Source organism: Patiria miniata, unplaced genomic scaffold (genome assembly GCF_015706575.1).
Source record: "Patiria miniata isolate m_02_andy unplaced genomic scaffold, ASM1570657v1 HiC_scaffold_7, whole genome shotgun sequence".
NCBI classification, from domain to species: Eukaryota; Metazoa; Echinodermata; class Asteroidea; order Valvatida; family Asterinidae; genus Patiria; species Patiria miniata.
The window spans coordinates 39551216-39569446 of NW_024037074.1; the positions used below are offsets into that span (position 1 = coordinate 39551216).

The 18231-nt window shown below is 38.1% G+C and overlaps 1 protein-coding gene across 3 annotated transcripts; it reads left to right on the forward strand.

The window, feature by feature from the left end:
* The first annotated feature begins 2443 nt into the window (after positions 1 to 2443).
* Positions 2444 to 11531, forward strand: LOC119744265 (protein phosphatase 1B-like). Of its 3 annotated transcripts, none has more exons than XM_038220125.1 (6): positions 2444 to 2524; positions 5592 to 6690; positions 7100 to 7217; positions 8891 to 8996; positions 9528 to 9585; positions 10603 to 11531. In XM_038220125.1, the coding sequence occupies exons 2-6, from the start codon at positions 5851 to 5853 to the stop codon at positions 10609 to 10611; spliced, it is 1131 nt and encodes a 376-aa protein (XP_038076053.1). In that variant the 5' UTR covers positions 2444 to 2524; positions 5592 to 5850; the 3' UTR covers positions 10612 to 11531. The 3 variants fall into 3 exon arrangements, with proteins under 3 accessions (XP_038076053.1, XP_038076051.1, XP_038076052.1); XM_038220123.1 differs by having other exon boundaries at positions 2445 to 2524; positions 10421 to 11531; XM_038220124.1 differs by having other exon boundaries at positions 2490 to 2535; positions 10421 to 11531.
* Positions 11532 to 18231: the final 6700 nt, after the last annotated feature.

Genomic DNA, 18231 nt, shown 5'->3' on the forward strand with positions numbered 1-18231 from the left:
TGCTCATAACATTATGCTCGGTACATCGCTCATGCGCACATGCATAATATCGCCGCGTCTGCACTAGGCATGCATCGTTGACTACCGGCTTATAAGTAATTATTTGGTTTCATTCATCATTTCATAATAAGGAATGGTTAGGAAGAACAATGATAGAACACTATGGCAAGGGGCGGGGCACTATATGGGGTCTTTATGACTTTATATGGGCCTAATATACCCGTATACCACGAAATGTGTATACTGCGGGCGAACTGTTGCAACAACGAGAATGTCCGGGGGAGGGTGGGGGACTGGGGAGGGGTGGGGGGGGGGGGGAGTCGGGGGGGGGGCTGATAGACCCTGCCAGAAAGGAGGAGGTGCATTACTCACAATTGCAAAATCATTTTACTCTTTTATTGTTTTCTAAACCTTGTGAATTACGTATATTATACAGGGCGAGTAAAAAAAAACCCGAAACCCAAATGTCAGGACCATTATATACAGTATAATTCGTGTCTTTACACAAGACATGTGTAAAGAATGTAAAGAAAGCCTAGGTCATTAATGTCACAATCACAGGATTCATTGAATAGCAAAGTGAGAAGACAGTAAGGCGAGGCAATAGAAATGGAAACCCATTATTTAAGAGGAAAAAAACAATAATCGATTAAAGATAAACCATTCCATGAACGAAACATTAATCAAGGGAACTGGAACTGGTCATGAAAGAAGTTCAGAAGGAAATACGAGAGGGATCACTCATCCACTCTGTCGATCCAGACTGCTGTATACAGTAGAATATTACAAAAGATAATAATAATCGATTAAAGATAAACAATACAATGAACAAAAAATTAATCGAGTGAAGTTCTGCATGTAGCACTTTCAAAATAAAGGATATGAAAGCCCAATTCATAAGCTTTATTTTAGTACAAGAATCATTCAAATTACTCATGTACCTTTCAAGTTATGGAATTTTAAACACAACTACCGTTTTTGCGTTCTTTCAGCAAAACGAAAATGAACAAATTACTTACGGGATGTGTACTGTGAATTGTTTTCGTTTTGCAGTGAAAGAACGCACACTTTTTTTGTGAGGCTGTGGACAGAACTTTAAAACAGTGGTTGTGTTTAAAATTCCGTAACTTGAAAAGTACATCAGTCATTTGAATGATTCTTGTACTAAAAGAAAGCTATATAAATTGGGCTTTCATGCGTGCTACATATAGAACTTCACTAAACTAATAGTCCCGACATTTTGGGTTTCGTATTTTTTACTCGCCCTGCATGTGTATTATAATATCATTTGGGAAAAGGCAAAAGAAAAGAATGTTACTTTCCATCAGTGACGGATGAAACTTATAGAATCCCTCTTCTCTAAAGAAAAGACAAATGCTGATTTTTTTTTATATTTTAATAATTAAACTAGCGAAAGAGTACAGAGGTTTTTTTTTTTATCGATTATGTAGTCTTCCTCATTCCCTTTACCTCAACGGATTTAAATTTGTTAGTAAAATATTTCAAATTTGCAACGGTCGGCCTGCCAGTTGCATGAAGACCCTTTTTAGTATTTTGTCTCGGAAAATTTAACTCATCCGCCCGGATGGACTTATGCAACCTATTTTCAAGTTAAGTGTTCTAGCTTGGTCCTTAAAATCGACTAAAAAATTATTTCATCGGATAAACTGAAATCTGGAAAACCCCTTCCTTAACCGATATGAATCTGGGCCATCTGAAATTCTCTTACGTAATGCGACATATCCCCAAACAAATCACAAATTTGTTGTTCAAACTTGGGGAAAACAACCCAGTATTTGATTGTTCCTCCCTGTAGGGACATTTTGATTGTTTTGGGATTTTAAAATCATGATTGCAAATAAAAATCCTGCCCGCAAGACTGATCGTTTGACCCCTCCTCTCATAAAAACTTGGGCCAAATGCCTAATTTTGGATGATCAATGTTGACTCGCCACAAAAGGAGGGCGCTATATTTGAAGTGCGTAAACTATTACAGTATTTACCAACTCTCTCACCTAAATGATTCTATGCGACATGTTCTCATAAAATATCCATGCCGACCGATTTCAAGGTATTTTTACTTTGAAATCACACAAGCCTGGGAGTCGCGGAAATACAAATTATTAGCTTCACACTATAGAGACCCTTGCCTAAAAAAAAAGTACAGCCGCATGCAAGCTTGTTTTGGCCAAGAACCGCATTTGACAGTGCAATGAGATAAATATAAACAAATAAGTTAGATAAATATAAACAAATCAGTTCAATCTTTTTTGCATATGTACTAGAAGGAAGAGGAAATTAAACCACATTTTAACAAGGAAGTCTGACCAGATCGAATAATCAGTGCTGGTATTCTTCTCATTTTACGCGTCCAAAAATAGAGATGACGTAATCTTTACCTCGTACACGTGGGTCAGCTTATCCAATCAAATCTTCGAAGCCATGAACGTCGACCAATAGGAAATGCAGTTATACTTGTACTGTGTTGCTGCTGTGCGCGTACATGAACGTTGCTGCTGTGGAAGTAAGTAAGCGGTAAATATTGTTAATTTTTTGTGATTCATTTTGTAACACTGTTGAAGGGAGTTATGTGTTGTTGCTATTCCAGCTTATCCTTACCAGAATTGTTATTCGTAGAGCTATGTAATTTCGTTTATGTGAAGTTTTTGTTATGGATGAGAGCTTTGAAATGAAAATGCAGCTCCCACTATTTCGCCTGCGAGTGCAGTGCATGCACATGCAGTAAGCATGCAGGCCAGGCACTCAGTGTAGCTTCAACCTTTTGCAAATAATTTATCTGCCGCTGGCCCACGAAATCCTCCATGGTCCGTCGTAGTTTAACGTTAAATCTGTCGTAAAATCGACAGAATGTATGTATCATTTACATAGTCAAGATGGTGGTAACAGACATGACAAATGAAGCATGGAGGAAGGAATAGTGAATAGAGAAATTCCAAGACAAGAGTTAAAATGAAAATGAACATTTAAGGGTGGGATCAGGTTCAAATATGTGAGAAAGAGGGCGCTGTTCATTTGAGTTCAAATGTTCTTTTTTCATTTTAATGACAAATAAATGTTCATGATTTCTATGTGGAAAGAATGTTGCATCCTGTCGCCACTTTTGTTATTTATTATTTCAATGAATGTTCCCTATTGCAAAAATGTTGAAAAGACATGAATTTGGACTGGGATATATTTCCAAACGTTGGAATAAACGAAGTGGCTATCGTTACGGCAGCCGTTGTTTAGCGCCGTCTACGATACTTTTTTGATACGCACGCAGGTATATAATTATTTGTTTCCCCACATTTTAGCGAGCAGTGCGACAGCTCAGTCGATAGAGGGTACGATTTTGCACCGCGAGTTTGCGGGTTGGCATCTCAGTTTTGCACACGAATTTTTTTTCCTTTTCTAACCTGAGGCTTTGGAGGATTTTTTTAAAAAGGGAAATAAAGTCCGAATTTCATAACGTTCAAATTCACTTTTTTTCCTTCTAATTTTATATTTTCTTCTCATGTTTTTATAAAAGTTGCAGTACTACCGTAACGATAGAAAATGGGAAATGCGTTACGGCTGCCGTAACGATAGCCACTGCGTAGAATAACACTACTTTGAAAATAAGCATGTTCCATATTCCAAAACAGTCTGAACATGGACTGTAGCACAGCTTCTTCAACAAGATTTGACCATTTTTTGGGGGGATAAACGTGGCAGATAAATGCACACAAGAGTAAGGGGCATGTGGTAACCGAATCTGCATTTTGTAAAATTTTTCATGCAATCGAAAAGAGTGGAAACTTTTGTTCGCACTAAAGTTGAGCACAAGACACCTAAAAACAGTCTTTGTTGTCCAAACGGTATTTTTGCAAAACGTTACTGCAGAACACGACGATCTCTTCAATTATGCTTTTGCACGCATACAATAGAACGCTTGTCCCGAAAGAAAAATCGTCATATCTTGATGTGCACAGGCGCAGTTGGAATATCGAACTACATGCAAAATGATCTCAGGACAATTGTTTTACTCATTCATTAGCCAGCCAAAATTCTCCAAAATTTTCATTTGCCAAAGAAAAGGTCCTCGGTACTTATTTCACCAACCAAGTGTGAAGACTCAATTAAATTTTTAAAGGAGACTTTTCTTCAATATTATGCACATGAGAGGGAAGTCAGTTGATTTAAAAATGAGGCTACAGACTAGACTGGTACATGTCCAACCATAGTCCAACTGTTTCAAAAGACTGACCTCTTCGTTAAATGTCATTAGTCTGGTGGCTGACTATGGAGAAATGTGTAGAAATAGAGACTAGTACCAGACATTGCTTGCTTGACATACATGTTTGATCTAACTGCTGGTGACTAGCCAGGATAATTGTCCTATACTGGGTACAATTTTGACGGTAGAATTAATTTTAAAAATTGTCTATTTGCCATTTCATCCATGTCAAATAGACAACATAAGTAACTAAATCAAGTAATTTCTTTGAAACTTTTCAGCAAGTGTGACCGGCGTGTACATACAGTGTGGCTTCGTGGCTCATACTACGTGTCAAAAAAAACATGTCCCATGTTTGATCCTAAATAACTCTCTTTTTTACCAATGGAATTAAACCAAAATTTCAGATCATGTTAACAAGGCATGACAAATTTTATGGAACGAGTTTCATCAGCTTTGCGCAAGAGGGTGAGATTTAAATGCCATACGAAAAAAATACTCACTTTCAGAATGTCGATACAGCGCTGGAGACGGTGGCGGAAGGCCCGTGCTGTGGCAGAAAGCTTCTGAAGGAATGCAGGATCACCCCCTAATGTTATTGCACACCTCTATCGTGAGTTGTGCCAGACGATCGAGGATGTGTGCAATGACATCAGGGTTGATCCTGCATTCCTTGAGAAGCTTTCAGCCCTTCCGCCACAGTCTCCAGCGCTGTATCGACATTGGAGAACGCCAAGTCAAAAGTGGCAGATTCTGAAAGTGAGTATTTTTTCGTATGGTGTTTAAATCTCACCCTCTTGCACAAAGCTGATGATACTCGCTCCATACAATTTGTCATGCCTTGTTTACATGATCTGAAATTTTGGTTTAATTCCATTGGTAAACAACAGAGTTATTTAGGATCAAAAGTAGGACATTTTCTTGACACAAAGTATAAGTGCACCATTTAATGTACCACTTGTGAGCATGGAGTACTACTCCTGGAGTAGCAGCATCCCAACTGTAGTTGGGATTATCCCAATTTAAGCTGGGATTATCCCAACTTAAGTTGGGAGTGTCGACCGCCCCAACTAAATTTGGTACTGTCCTTGAGCATGTGTCCAAATTAGTAAGGGGTAATGCACTTATAATGACAGGAAATGATGTCATACATACACAGTTTCGTGCACCGGGCACGTTATGTACCATATAGACTAACATGTACATGTAGTAGCATTCTCATGGTTAACACAACAGATGAATTGTGCTAGATTTAACGACACTTGTGAGAATCCCCCCGAAGGACTTTGTAGTGTAAGGACATGACAAGGTTAGCTGTGTGTAAAGTCCCGCCAGAGATTTCGTTAATGATTTGATTGTTGTCTTCCTGTCACAGATCCTTGTGTGTGACATCAGACCAATGACCTCATCGACAAGAGATAGCAGTCCGTGCCCATCATTATATGGATAAGAGATTGAGGATCGAATGAGTAATGGACAGGTTTCTTACATCAATATGGAGGTGCCTGTTTTATCGACGCAGTGAGGGGGAATACTGCTTGCCTTGTCTAGTAGCTGAAAGTAGCTGACATAGTTGATGTGATTGTTAACGAGTGAACTAAGGTTGTTCTCAGAGGAGAGGGTACGTAGGAACCATGGGGGCGTTTCTTGACAAGCCAAAGATGGAGAAAGAGAACGAGATCGGCTGCGGCAATGGCTTACGGTTTGCTCTCTGCAGCATGCAAGGCTGGCGAGTGGAGATGGAAGACGCCCACACCGCTGTCATAGGCTTGCCCTTTGGCCTGAAAGACTGGTCATTCTTTGCCGTCTACGATGGCCACGCAGGCTCCAAAGTCGCCAAATACTGCGCCAAAAATTTGCTGGAGGAAATCACTTCAAATAAGGAGTTTAAAGGCTCGGACAAGCCGGGTCCTGGTTTCCATCCGACGGAAGACAATGTTAAAATGGGATTGCGGACTGGTTTCCTCAACATAGATAAGAAGATGAGAGACATACTGGCGAGAGATAACGACAAGAGTGGATCCACGGCTGTTGGGTGTATCATCTCACCAAAGCACATTTTCTTTGCTAATTGTGGGGATTCTCGCGCCGTGTTAAGTCGCAGCGGGGGCGTGTGCTTCTCCACGGAGGACCACAAGCCCAGTAAGCAGAATGAAAAGAATCGCATCGAGAAAGCCGGCGGAACTGTCATGATCCAGCGAGTCAACGGATCACTAGCGGTGTCCAGGGCCTTAGGAGACTATGAATACAAGAGTAATTTTGGAATGGGTTCGACAGAGCAACTTGTCTCGCCGGAGCCCGACATTAAAGTAATACCCCGGCAAGCCGATGATGAATTCATTGTTCTTGCTTGCGATGGAGTCTGGGACGTCATGAGTAACGATGAGGTGTGTCACTTCATACGGTCACGGCTAGAACTCACCGACAATCTGAAGGAGGTCTGTAACATGGTGGTGGACACCTGCCTATGCAAGGTTGGTAAAAAACAGGTTTACTGTCCGACTATTCTTCCAAATTTTACAGATGATATTATATTTCCTTTGTTTTCTGCTTTGTGGGTAACAAACATTTCATTCGTATTTTAAGCTTATAAGATTTTTGCTTGAAGAGCATCCATGTAAGTTTTTAATTCAGAAAATGCAGAGGGTATCTCTGAAGGATAATTTGTTTTAATACTATTAGTGTCTTCAACTTTTGGTTGAAATTTGCCTCTTTTTGACAGGTATTTTTTAGATACCCTTACTTTTATGGTTTTTTTTTTTGGTGGGGGGGAGGGGAGTTCAAACCACAGTGATTTTAAGATAGGTACTAGCATTACTGTGTGTGCAGCAATAAACTGTTCTGACCCAATTCCATTTTGTGTTTTCTATTCCTGTCCTGCAGGGGAGCCGCGATAACATGAGTATTATAATCGTCACGTTTGAGAACGCACCCAAGGTGTCGGACCAGGCCCTGTCCAAGGAGGCAGAGTTAGATCAACTATTGGAAGCCAAAACAAAAGGTACACTCACTGACAGATCCGGCCCGCAAAATGAGAAGCTATTACTGTTACTGTTAAAGTCGAGGCTTGGATTTATTCTGATAATCTTATTGGCCGAGTGAGCATAGTCCCCTTGCATCTGAGGTCACATCCGAGGACAGCGCTGTTTTTCCTCTTTGATAGGCAGAGTTGACACTTTTTATACTCGGAGATTTTAATCGGAATTCTGACATTTTCAAATTTCTTTTCCCAAATTACGATTTTCTAAAATCTTTCCCCTGCAAAGTCTGATTGTTTAAGTTAAAAGTTCAACAAATTGAATGAAAACGGCATGTCTGTTTTGTGAGCAATTTTAAATCTCTTCAACAGGTCTCCAGTGCACAGTTAGTTTGGTATAAGCACAAAAGCAAACTCTGACTGGGATTAACGGCTGGAGATAAGTTTAAGGATTAGCCTATGACGTCCAAAACTACATTGTATTGAGCTTCAAGGCTGTTTCCATGTGGAGATCGACTGCAGTAAAATCCTGCACTGCGTTATTTTTGGAGTTTTCAGATTTAGTAGTACAAAATGCAATGCTTTAAAAATCATGAGGATAATCTTGGGGATGGTGAAGAGGCATAAAATATTAATTTGAGTGGCAGTGGCCGGAAGAAAAACATGATTAACTCACTTGAAACTTTGAAACCATGAACATTATACAATTTGTATATAATAAAGAAGGTGGTGTCTGGAAATCAAAATTGGGCGTGAAGTTTATTGTACATATATGTACATTATAACTGAGGCATGTCCAAGTTTCGGACACATATTTTTGTTCCAACCCCCAGCCTATTTCCCCTCTCCCCCAAAAATAAAAGTCACAAAGAGTTTAATTCAGTGACCTGGGAGGTCATTCCACAGCATGATTGAGTGAGATTACTTTGTCCCCCAAAAGTTCCTGAAAGCAATTCCTGACAGCAATGAGTAGGCCTGCGGGTGGGTGTGTATGTGGGCTGGGGACTTCACCATGTGGAACAAGATCATCAATTGATGGAACTCCGGTTTTGTTCGTGTTTTCTTCAATATCCCTTAAAGCTACTTGTCTTATGTCTGGCTGTGTTCACACTTTTTTACTTAAACTGTTCCAAGACATTTTGTACATACCATTTTCAAAACACTGGAACTCGGTGATGCATGATCATTGGTATGCATCCAAGATATCAATGGAAAGCTTACTGCCAATGATAAAACCATACTATGTTCATAGTTTGATCATAATATCACTTTGTTTGTGGGTCACCTTTTTGGGGGAACAACCTGTATAACTCAATAATATTACTATTATTATTATGATTAATAAATTCAGCATGGTGCATTCAACCATCAGTCACATTTTTTGAACTTGAAAAATGAGGACATTAAGCCTTATTTAAAACCTATCTTGTCCATCATGACACAATTTGTTGTAGTGGTGCGGTGTTGTTTGCCGTGAATTAAGTGAATATACACCTACATTCAGCGAATAGGCAGCAGTTTTACAGCCAGTGTTCATAACAAACACATTGTAAATATCCATGATGAATTAGCCCAAAAATTGATATGCATGATATCCGAAATACCATTTTCATAAGTAAAGCCCTGATTTGTAAAAAAATTGAATTCAAAGTATACTGGTGTACTCATTTCCAATTTCTCCCTTTTTTTGATTGTAGAGATAATGGACAGTTTTGGTGAGCGGGTCGGCATTGATTTGGTGATGCATGTCATGACCACAACAGAAATTGAGGGGCTACCACCGGGCGGAGGGATACAAGCAAAGTGAGTAAACAGGCAGTTTGCAAAAACCATACAGTGTTTGCTTAAAGGTGCCTACACTTGGGCATTGATGCAGGTTCTAAATGTGTTCTATTCCATCCAGGAAAAGAATGGAAAAACGGGTGGGGTGGCAATGACTCCTTAAAAACATAAAACAAAAAAATGTTTTTCCGGACAACTGAGGGCGCTGTTGCTGGGTGTCATTTCAGAAAGACGCTCAGCTTATTGGTGCTGAAATAGCTGTAACATTGAAGTTTTTGCATGAAATGACATTACACTTTTACCATGAATATGGAAGTTGGCATTAGCATAAAAACAAAAAAAGGTGCCAAAATACCCTTTGTTAAGTCGCTGTTCAGGGGTACTTGTTCAAGGTTTAAAACAGTTCAGAGAGTGCATTCTGAATTACTACATAATGAGAAAAGTATTTCAGCGAGACAAGCAGCCCAAATAACGGAAGAATTACCACATCATTATTTGGCATATCATTACCAGGCAGTGGAATTAAAAATGAAATGTTTTTCCTCTAAACAGGAAATCCACCATTGAAGCTATTGTGAACAGACTAAATTCCGACCAAAAGCAGGACGAGGTAGGTTGTGAAGGCACCTTGCAGTTCTAGATAGCTAGAAGAGTAACATGTTCAATTAATTAACCCTAACCTCAAATCCTCCAAAATCCTCTTTGCAAAATTGAGGATTTTGCAGGATTGAGGCTATATGGCAAAAATGTGCTGCTGATTTTGGAGGATGCACTGTGTCAAGTTTGTTTATGCTCAGCCGTGCATAAATCTATGCGTATATTATACCTGAAGTCCTCCGCACTGCTCCAGGATGTCACTGGCTCTGCCTCAACATATTGACAGTGATTGCTGGAGGATTGTGCAGGATCGAGGCAGCGGTCACTCCTCCAAGAACCACATTCAAGAAATGAGGCTGTATGCAATTTTTACATGGAGGCAGTTGGAGGATTTTGCAGGATTGAGGTTGCGTCCTAGTAAAAACGCCTAGGGAGTTAAGGTTAATGATGCTTGAATGGCAAATTACAGTGTTCAGATGTAACAGGGCAGGAAACAAATTTCACTCTTTGGACCCTAACTTTATAGAATGAACCTAATGCACTTTGTGTAGTTCATGTTAACTACTTAAAATTCATGTTATTACTTAAAATTGGCTAAAGCCATTTCTAAACTTGCCATTTAATTTTGTTTTGTTTTTAAAAAAAACTGCAAAGTTGAACAAAGAAATTGACTGGAGTGGGATTTGAACTTGCGACCTCCGGATCGCCGTTCTGGTGCTCTACCAACTGAGCTATCTAGCCCTGTGTTGGCGATTCCCCAGGTTCAAACCCAACTCCAGTGTCAATTTCGTTGTTCAGTTTTGAAAAATTATTATAATTTGTTTTGTTTTGCATTTTTTTCCTTTTAGGAGGCCTCAGATGATGCATGGTAGGCCGCCTAATCGGTAGCTGGCAGACAAGCATGTAGATTTATAACGACTTGAGGAATTAGCGTAATGTCCAGCCCATATGATACTGATGGGTCAAGATTTATTCTGTAACGTGGAACTGGTGAGCATTGAGTTTCAAGTAACTTCACCTCTCCATGCAGAAACTCTGAAGAACCAATGTGATGTTTCTCAGTTGCACCCAGGCCTGTTGGAGCACCACTTGGCGAACGTGTGAATGAAAGTTGTCAAGACGTATTGACCTCTGGGCTACCTTCCAGACGTCAAGAAGACTGGGATGAAAACGGACAGCGTTGTTTTGTTGTCACTGCATTCTGTGAGTACATGTACAAGCAAAGAATGAGACATCTCCGCTGACCCACATAAACTTGTATACCTAACCACAAGAAAACCTAGATGGTTTTCGTGTGGTAGCAATGGTCGTGCTCATCACGAGAGTTACCACAAGAGTGGCTTGAGACTTGTACATATTTTGATCTGGGCCACACCTAGATGACGTATACTTAGTTTGCACCGTTTATTCTATTATAGTGTCGAGCATTGTGAGAATACGAGCATGTGCACTGTAATGAGCCATACGCCTGCTGTGTTTATCCACTTGTGTAGAAAAAATGTGTTTTTTTTAATACTAACAAGCATGTGTGAATAAAATTCAAACATTAAAAAAATTGTTTTTATAAAGTTAAGGGCAAATGTTTGTAGTGAAAATATAGGAAGTTTTTTTTTTGGTTTGATTTATCCCTCCCTTGCATAAGGAAAAAAATGGTAAAAAGTTGAATTTTAATGCGCAATATTTTGTTAATACGCCTTAAAGGTAAGAAAGATTGTTTTAATCTAAACAAATTGAATTTAAAAAGAAATAATGAAGTGACCCATTTCTGTACAATAGTAGTATTGTTAGGGTGTATCTACATGTATGTACATGATGAACTTCGTTATACAGTCATTAGTGTGATTGTCATCACACAACAGGCACCAGACCGTTATTGGTATCAGTCTCGGACTGTGTTTGACTGGTTCATATATACCTGCGCACCATTGTTATTTATACTAAAGCTTCATCCAAAAAGATTTAAAAAAAAAATAAAAAAATAAAAGATGGAAAAAAACCCAGTTTAACCAGTTCACGTCGGATGACGTGTATACATGTACACGCAAAGATTTTGCGGTATTCGGAACAGATGACAGATAAACACGCAAAGAGCAAGGCCTGAAATATCTGTCAGTGACCCGCTCGCAGCGAGCGAGGCCGGAAATGTCAGGGTGTGCTACCGGCAGATGACCGCCTGAACCCGTCTGGCATCGAGGTTCGTGAAAAACAATCCCGCGCCTGGGTCCAGTCAATGTCAAAATAATCCTGGCGTGAACTGGTTAAAGCTACAGTCCATCATTTGCAGCTATCCAAAAAGTAACTGACGTAATTATTGTTGAAAAACATATTGCTTGAAAGATAGTAAGGGGACTAAACTCCCTGTGAAATTATTCTTTATGGAAAGCTGTCATTTTGAAGAAATCAACGTAAGGCCTTTCCGTCTTAAAACGCACTGTTGGAAATTTCCGTTAGTAGTTCGTTTTTTAAGTTCGGCGAATTGCGCGCAAGCGTTGGCACGACGCACTCGCAAGCGCGGTTGCTAAAATTCGTCGGATCAGTGCGCGACATGATCACATCACGTAGCTGCAAACAGCTCGGTGAGAACGTGTCTCGGACGCTGAATTCAGGCCCAATTCAAAACATGATTCAGCAACTTTTGATTTGAAATCGAGATCCTAGAATGTTGTTTTTCTCGAAATATACAGCTGAAGCTGAGCTGAAACTTTTCTCAGGTTAGTTGTTCAGCACCCTTCTTTAGATTTTGAGCACGTTTGTTGCTTCGAACGAACAAAATGCACAAATTACAAATGATGGACTGTTCCTTTTGAACTTGTGATGGATCACAAGTAAAACACAAGTCTTAAACTCTAAAAGTCCAGTCACAAGTAGCACGATGAACTGTGACGAAGGAATGCCTTTGTCATAGTTCATTTGAATAGCTTGCGAGTTCTTAACTTGGGACTGGAGGTCTTGTGATGACTTGTGATGGACTCGACTTGATATCCATCACAAGTATTTTGACAACACCGGAAAATCCCTCAAGACAACAAGTTGCTGAAAGAATATCCTTTTGCTCAGCAATGTGATACTGGCTTTCTCCTTCGTCAATGGAAGTCTGCAAATTGATACTAATATTACCACATTCAGACTACAACATGACGGAATGTTACATCGAGACATATTATTTGAAGGGGTTGAAATTGTCATTCAGGTATTTGAAATGAACATTCCTTTACTAATTAAAAAGCAAAAGTGTTATTTACAGTAACATGTGTAATCGTCCTGACAATTCATAATACTAGATAATCTTTTGTGTGTGTGTAATGCAGCCTTGACTAGAAAGCTTAACACATCGGTACAGTTTCATTACTGCTTGCATGTCATGTGCCCTCCACAGCGTATGAACTACAATTTCCTCCACGTGGGCTAGCCCCGTGTCATGTGAATAACACTGGCCTGTGACTCATTTGTTTTGATTTTGCGTACATGTAAAACGAAAGTGAAGATTGAACATTTATTAAATTGTTCAACCAAACTTCCCTCAGCCTTATTATTTTTTTATTGTCCACGACACATGAAATTGCCCACATGTAGCATTTATACATGTACTTTGTGATGCAGCGGTACATACTCTTACCGTGACATATTTTTGTTCCGTGTGATTTGTTGAATACTCTTTTGAATACTGCTACTTTTTGTGTATTTTTTTTAGATCTTGTGTTTGGTTGTGGGTTACTAATCTTACTATAAAGACAAGCACATTCTGCAAGAATCCGACTTGATTTACATAAGCTTTTTTTCATTTAAACCCCCTACTGTAACAAAATAAGGGCACGAGATTTTCCAAACTTTTTGTCTGAAATCAGACTTTTTGAATCTGAGAGAGAGACATTATCAGTATAGAAAGAAATGCATCTTTCAGACCTATCACCCAATTTTCACACCATTTTGTTTGCATTGACAATCTCATGCCTAAACTTGGACCACACTAAAAGCATGTCCAAATTTTTGTACGTAATCATATTTCATTAGCTGAGAGATGTTTAACATTTCTGCTGAAATGTGAGTACGAGTACCTTGTCATGAGTATAAGTACAAGTACATTCAGATGAGTATAGTACAAATACAAAATTTGTACTGGAGTATGAGGACCAGTACGAGTACTTGTACTACAACGCTGTTTTTTTAATGCATCTGTGTTTACGTGTTAATATGCGTAAACAGTAAAGCAAGGATTATTAACTGTAGAACAACATACGTAAGCAGGAAATTGATCGTTAACTTGAAAAAATGGCCCGATTTGAACTGCTTGCATACAACATGTAGATAGGTGCGTATATCTTGCTTATTGGTTCGTTTACATCAACTACCGTAACCGAGTATAAAATGCCTAGTGTAAATAGAAGTGATAAACTGCTTGAATTTGTTCAGTCACTGACTCTGAAATTTATGCCTTTTTAAAATGACCTGATTAAAAAAAAAAAAAAAATGACTGGATCATTATTTTTATTGAAAGTTGACAAAAGTGTTTGAGGATTTAATCATACTCTGTATATTATTGATCGTTGGAAATATTTGTCACATGTATGTAAATGTAAAGTTCCAAGTAAAAAAAAAAATTATATTTTTTTTTTTTTTAAAGAAAATTACAGCGATTTGTCTTAATTCAAGACTGTATTTTGATTTTGTTCCCCTAATAAATGAGATCCCTGACAAGCGTGGTAAAGTTTGCCATTAAGATGAATCAGATCCAGTCTTGGGAACGCTTGCACCTGAAAAATTCTTAGTACACACCACACCAAGTTTAAGTTAATGTGTACGCTCGGAATTGAGGTATACATGTGAGGTACGCTTGGAATTTCGAGGGTCTTGAGTGCCAAAGTTCTGAAGAATTTGATTTGCTTCATCTTGGTATTAGCGACCTCTGTTGCTGCAGAGGCACGTTTGCCAGGGATTGAGGGCCGGGGAACAAAAATACAAACCCAGTCGTGAAGTAAGACTACAGATTGATCCGACCAGTCGTAAGCATTTGGCATCTAGGAAGCATTGGTCATTTGTCATATAAACAGTTCATGTATTGTGCATAACGCAGCAATGATAGTTACCTGCAAAACATACACGCACGATCCTGTGAAAATAAAAAAAATTTGGCAAACAGGAGCTCAGTGCTCGACATGGGTTTGCTTGACAATTATCTGGGACTAAACATTCACAATGAATGGATCACTTTAAAGGAACATATGCTGACAAAGGTCCAGCATCTATTCAAAGGATCATATTCTCCTCTTGAACATTTTAAGATATTGGCTCTGATCAAAAATTGTACACTGCTTTAACTATGTACATACAAGGCTAACAGTTCAACTGTTTTTTACCCATTTGCTTTCCATAGCATGAAACCATCTCCAAAGAAAGCAAAGTAAAAGTGCATTTTATAGTTTAACAGATTGCAAATGTGATTGTTAAAGCTACCAAGTTATCGCCTGTAAAATCCTGCTCAGTCCTGTCATGTACATAGAATTAGATCACTCAATATGCAACTGTAATCTGCTGACATAGATTGGAATGTGTACCATTGATGCATTAACGTCACTCTATACGGTCTTTCAAGCACATATTTGACGTTTAAAAAAAAAAGAATTTAATTTTGGTTATGAAAGGAAAGCTTTGTGCCCTGATGTTTGGAATTTTATCACTTTAGTTTTTACACATTTTTCGTACAACTGTATTGTATGTTGTAGATGGTAAAAGGTAGCTAAAATCGTAAAAGGAAGAATTCTGTTTGAGTTGAGACGCATCCAGCTTCTCATGAATAACAAACTGAAGTAATTAATAGCAAAAAAGAACCTCACAAAAATGATGAAAACACAGTTTTTGGGCCTGGTTCTGTGAGAAATCAACAACTGACAGAAATTTATAGAAAGATGTAAATGTTAACCGCTTTGAGGAAATATATTGTAGCATTTAGTAATAACGTTGGGAAAATACCTTTAAAAAAACACAAAAAACTTAACAACACGGGTTACGGTTTGGTTGATAATTTAATTTTCAGGAAAGGTATTTTCAGTTGGTTGAGATGTATCTAGAAATACCTTGTAGTGTCAATTGATTGTGATAGAGTAGAAACTATACACAAGTTACTAGCTCAGATGAGGGTTGTTTCAGATTCGTTATAATTCGAGAATCCAAAAAAGAAGAAGCCAATATTTCAATAGTCTATTAATGTGTACAAATCATATGAACACATTATGATTGCCATATAGTAACAGGGCAGAGAAAAAGAATGGGATCTGAATGTACAGTATTATAAAATGACGAAGAATTAATCTTAACATTTCTTAAGTGTAAAGGGTTTAAGTGTTGCTATGAACTACATGAATTTGTAGACTTGTTGGGATCCTTGCAAGGAAACTTTTCATGGTAAAAAAAAAAAAAAAAAAAGGAGGTTAATTTTTGCTTAATCTTGGCTGTTAGGGTTGTCGCCTTGCTCAACACCACCATGTTGAACTTTGTGTACTGGGTTGCTGTTGCTTCTGGACTGGTACATTTTTAAGACTTCAACAACACGACACATTGTTCATCGTGGAAATACATGTACTGCCCATCTCAGAAATAATATTGCCCTCTGAAGCCAACCCAAATGCAGTATATGTCTGTGTTGTAAAAAATAAAACACATTAAATGTATGTTGTACTTGCAGCTACATGTATACTGTCAACTTGCTTCAGGAATTGATCGATTGCGTTTAGCAGACATCTTGAAGGTGTGTTTTGTTATGTTAATTCGTTAACAATGAAGGCACAATAGGTTTGCTCATGCACACACCACCAAGATTGCCGCAGTGCAAACTGTCCATAGATCTACTGGCTACAAATCAGTATACATTGTATATACATGTATAAGTTTTATTGCCTTCTTAAATTGAACTTCAAAACGCCCGTTTCCAACAATGGTTAGAACTTGGTATTAATGTGCTTTGATGTTCAAGAATTCTTCAGAATATATTGAGTAATCTGTAGATAATGTACAATGATGAGAAATTGAAATCCACAGCGTTTTTTTTTTGTTTTGTTTCGGAAATTATAATGTATCTATTAACTGTACATGTAATGGTTACAAATTTCTGAAGTCAGGATTTTTTTTTGCTAAAAGCTGTCGACATTGTATTGGCAGTTTTATGATTGTGTTTTGAACAGTTTGGAAGATTTAATTGAAAATTAAAGGAAAAAAAATAGTGTGATTGCAATACTAATGTTGAAAAAATTGGCTTCTTTCTGTGTTGGATTGGTATTTTTATAAAGAGCCCAATAATATATATCTCTCATCCTATTCCAAGATGTGTAATGAATACCCCAAAACTGCAAGAAAACGACAGTACACAAACAGTCCTAGCCGCCTGTGAGCCAAAATTATACAGGGTGGATAAAAAAAAAAGAAACCGAGATATTATTGCTATTTGGAACAGCAGTAGGGCACATGTGAATCAAAGGGAGATATCCTCTGTTAGGGTTGAATCTCCTCTTTAAAATGACACCCTGATCATGTCATTACATTCATGGTTGACTGAGCAGTGACCAATTTTATGAAAGTGTCTTATTTTTGTGTTGTCATTTGTTAGAGTGAAAGGCTATGGTTGCCAATCAAGGCAGGTGGGGGAAAAAGAGATTTCACCATGAAAAGTGGAGCAAGCAACCGTGAATGTAAGGACATGACCAGGGTGTCATTTTAAAGAGGAGATTCAACCCTAACAGAGGATATTTCCCTTTGATTCACATGTGTCCTACTTCTGTTACAATTAGCAATAATATCTCGTTTTTTTTATTTTTTATCCATCCTGTATTTTACCTCTGGTGAAATCGTTTGGCCCTAAAGCTGTTCGCTTTTGAGTTAACTACATTTTTTTTTGTAACTCAAAGTTAACTGAGAGTTAACTGGGGGGAATGTTCATGTAGGCGTTTTGTCCTACTTATATAGTCAGTTGGATTATGGTGAAAAATCATCTCCCATATGCAATTTTGAGTACATTCTTTAAACATTTCTGGGATTATTAATGAAATACTATCAAACCCACATCCACTTGATGCCATTTTTATTCCTATCGCAGATAAGTGTTTTTCATGGTAATGGTTTGAGCCGAAATGAAAAATGTACAATTGAATACATGTACATGTACTGATTTTTCACTACTTCTTTGTGGGAGGGCGTCCATTTGTAAAACTTGGCAAAATAAACTCAAAGGAAGGGTCTTTTATCAAGACTTTTTGCAGCAGATGAAAACTTTGAATTGAGAATAACATGTTGAAACACAATTTTGGACAAACTTTCTCTTTAGGGGGCGGGGACACCTTTCATAATTTAGGGGTGAAAAAAATGAAATTACAAGAGGCTACAACATTAATCCAAACTCGTGTCAATTTCGTTTCTTCGAAGTTTTGCCTTATAAGACAAATTTCAATTTCGCTTTTACGAAGAAGTACAATTTTTTTTAAAAATATAAATGGGGAATGGTAAAAAATGTACAGTTTTGTCCTTCAAATCAATTTTGTTTTACTAAAATTAGAAAACTGAGCTGCACATATATATGTTGGAGCAATCGAGCACATAAATGAGAAATGTTGGGGTGGATTAAAAAAAAAAAGGAAGAGAAGGGACCAAAAAACAAACAAAAACAGAACACAAG

Bases quoted from the DNA above. Each gene is read 5' to 3' on its own strand.
- LOC119744265 (XM_038220123.1), top strand. From the start codon at position 5,851: ATGGGGGCGTTTCTTGACAAGCCAAAGATGGAGAAAGAGAACGAGATC. The intron at 7,218-8,890 runs GTACACTCACTG...TTTTGATTGTAG, and splicing joins ATTGGAAGCCAAAACAAAAG to AGATAATGGACAGTTTTGGT. The intron at 9,586-10,420 runs GTAGGTTGTGAA...TTTTCCTTTTAG, and splicing joins CCGACCAAAAGCAGGACGAG to GAGGCCTCAGATGATGCATG.